At 54.2% G+C, this 2,370-nt stretch overlaps 1 protein-coding gene across 1 annotated transcript; it reads right to left on the bottom strand.

Moving 5' to 3' along the window:
- Window positions 1–516: 516 nt before the first annotated feature.
- On the bottom strand, window positions 517–1,314 carry QC764_0090220 (uncharacterized protein; the record flags this gene model as incomplete). Its single annotated transcript, XM_062940909.1, has 2 exons — window positions 716–1,314; window positions 517–610 (listed from the first exon to the last, which is right to left on the bottom strand). Exons 1-2 carry the CDS (start codon window positions 829–831, stop codon window positions 517–519), a joined length of 210 nt encoding a protein of 69 aa, XP_062797246.1. The 5' UTR covers window positions 832–1,314.
- Between the last annotated feature and the right edge of the window lie 1,056 nt (window positions 1,315–2,370).

The following is a 2,370-nucleotide window of genomic DNA, read 5'->3' as shown; positions in this document are numbered from 1 at the left end:
ATGCCGCCGCTGTGCGGAGGGCGAAAAACAATATATGTCCTATGCCGTATGTAATTGTGCAAAATTTCGAACCGTAGAAATGATTCTGAGGTCTGGATACCCCCGCTGGGAAGTCCGGTGTTCTCAACACCATGGCCAGACCCGTGATAGAGCCCTCCCGTCTCTCCACCGACGACGATTCGACAGACGTGAAGTGTGCTGCCGCTACCAGAGAGCTGAAACAGGTGGTTCTTCCAATACCATTGTGGCGTTTCTAGATGTTGCAGTGCATCGCATGAGAAAGGGACTGTAGGTGAGCAGCAGGTAAGCTGGTCCTTTTGCGGGGAAGCGACACCCCAAAGCAACGACGGGTGGCTTGAAAAAGAGGGAAGGACATGATTTGCAGGAAAAGCATGTAGAAGGCCGCAACGCCGGCCGCGGGACGGCTCGGATGCCGGTCTAGGTCGCTGTCGTCGTTATGAGGAGGGGGCAGACGGCAGCAAAACTGGCTGCTTGGGAGATGTGGCTCGAGCATTTTTAGAGGAACGGAGGCCGGATGTGGAACCCACCGACGGGAGGGGTACCGGTACATGACGTCCGGCTCACCGCTGCGTCGACGGAGGGGTTCATGCTTGACCGGCCGCTGAATCAGTATGTAAATAAAAGCCGCTGTAACATTGTTTCGCTTAAATACCGAATGCTTCGGCGAGAAGGGGCCAGGAAGGAGAGGGCTCACATGACGGACGGTGAGGCGGCAGAGAATGCATCGACAGGAGGTGTGGCCGGTGCTGCTTGGTGTGGGGGAAGCTGTGAAGGAACGATGCAGACACGGCTCGTAGCGTGGCCAGCCATCAAGTTCTGCCCTTCACCGCATCGCAGGAGATGAAAAACTCTGTCTGCAGGCAGGCGAAGCGAATGACGTCCATTGAGGGGTGAGGTTATCGATGTTGCTGCTCAGGAACTCCAACAAACCAGGTATCTGAGTCCCGCTGTGGGTTGGGTGAATAGAGTTTGAAGCTTTGCTCGCTTGCGGCAAACGGCGGCTGCTGGCGCTTGTGAGATTTCGATCCGAGACACTTCTTTGGTTTCCCAGGGCATTTCGCGGCTTCCTCTTTCGGACCTCTGTTGCCTCCACGTTTTCATCTCTTTTGATCAAGATCTGTCGTGCAAAGAATCTCTTGTTCCAAAGCCTGAGCGCGGCCGGTCTTCTGGTGGATAGAGTCTGTGCGCGGCAGGTTTGGTGTGCTGCCCTGGAGCATGATTGGCTGCTCCACATCATCACCATGAACGATGGCGGGGTGAGCAGGGTTGCCCGCACTGCACTCTGCTACCCTTGATGAACCAGCAAGGATGCGACGTCTTGTGGATCCGTGGTGGCATCAAAAGCAGAAACATACAAAAGATATCAACTTACCTACTCTGTGATCCGAGGGACCACGGCACAAAGGAATGAGTTGGCAGCTCATGCGGCCAGTCTGTAAAGCATCTGCAAATGTACCCCAGACCAGCACGGCACGATAGTTGTAGGATGTCCCGTCTGCTCGTCTGCCCGCCTGCCTGCCTGCTTGCTTCAAAGGCCGAAAGCCCCAATGACTAGATTAGGAAGACAAGTGCCGTTTCTGTCTATGAAGGGATGATGGTGGGATGGGATAGGCATAGTAGGTGCAGCCCTCGCAATCGCCTATGTACGCTCTGATATCGTCAAGTCAGAAACAACGCTAGTCTCGGGCAGCATATAGAGGCGTCATATTTGTAATGCCTGACGCACATAGAACCCATACCTAACAACGTCAACGTGCCTAGTTGGACTTCTGACTGACATCACCCCTCTACGCAAGCTGGCAAGCTGTGTGTGTGTCAGGGGCTGGGAAAACAGGTCTCCGATGCAGTCCATCCTGTTTGGTCTTTGAGGTGTGTCTACAAGGTGTGATGGTGTGTGTGGTATGGAATGTTGCAATGCGCAAACCCTTTCTCATTTGCACCCTCTTGCCACAACTCTCGAGATATTCACTGCGGGAAGGGTCCTGAGGCCCGTGTCCAGGCGGGATGAAAGGAGACTTTTTTTATTCTGCTTTCCGTCCCCCGCATTCTGAGGATCAAGGTAGTCTTTTGGTGCAACTCTGGCGGCGAACCTGTCAACCTGGGAGTTTGGTCCTTGACAACTCCGACGCAACGCTTTGTTGCTATTTCTTGACTTTTTGACAGCAACTCTTTACCGATATGTGGCTTGGGTGCAGATCTATGGACCGTTCCAGCAGGAGTTCGTGAAGCCATCTGCACAGCACTGGCCCGGTGACCCGAGCTCGGCCAAGAGGTGTGCCCCCTTTCTCAGGATGGCTTGTCTGAATAACGAAGCATCTCCGTCATTCTCATCACCTCCCCGCAACCAGC

Source organism: Podospora pseudoanserina, chromosome 6, assembly GCF_035222485.1.
Source record: "Podospora pseudoanserina strain CBS 124.78 chromosome 6, whole genome shotgun sequence".
Lineage (NCBI taxonomy): Eukaryota > Fungi > Ascomycota > Sordariomycetes > Sordariales > Podosporaceae > Podospora > Podospora pseudoanserina.
Note: the sequence above shows the minus strand (reverse complement) of the source record. Positions and strands in the feature narration are given on the sequence as shown.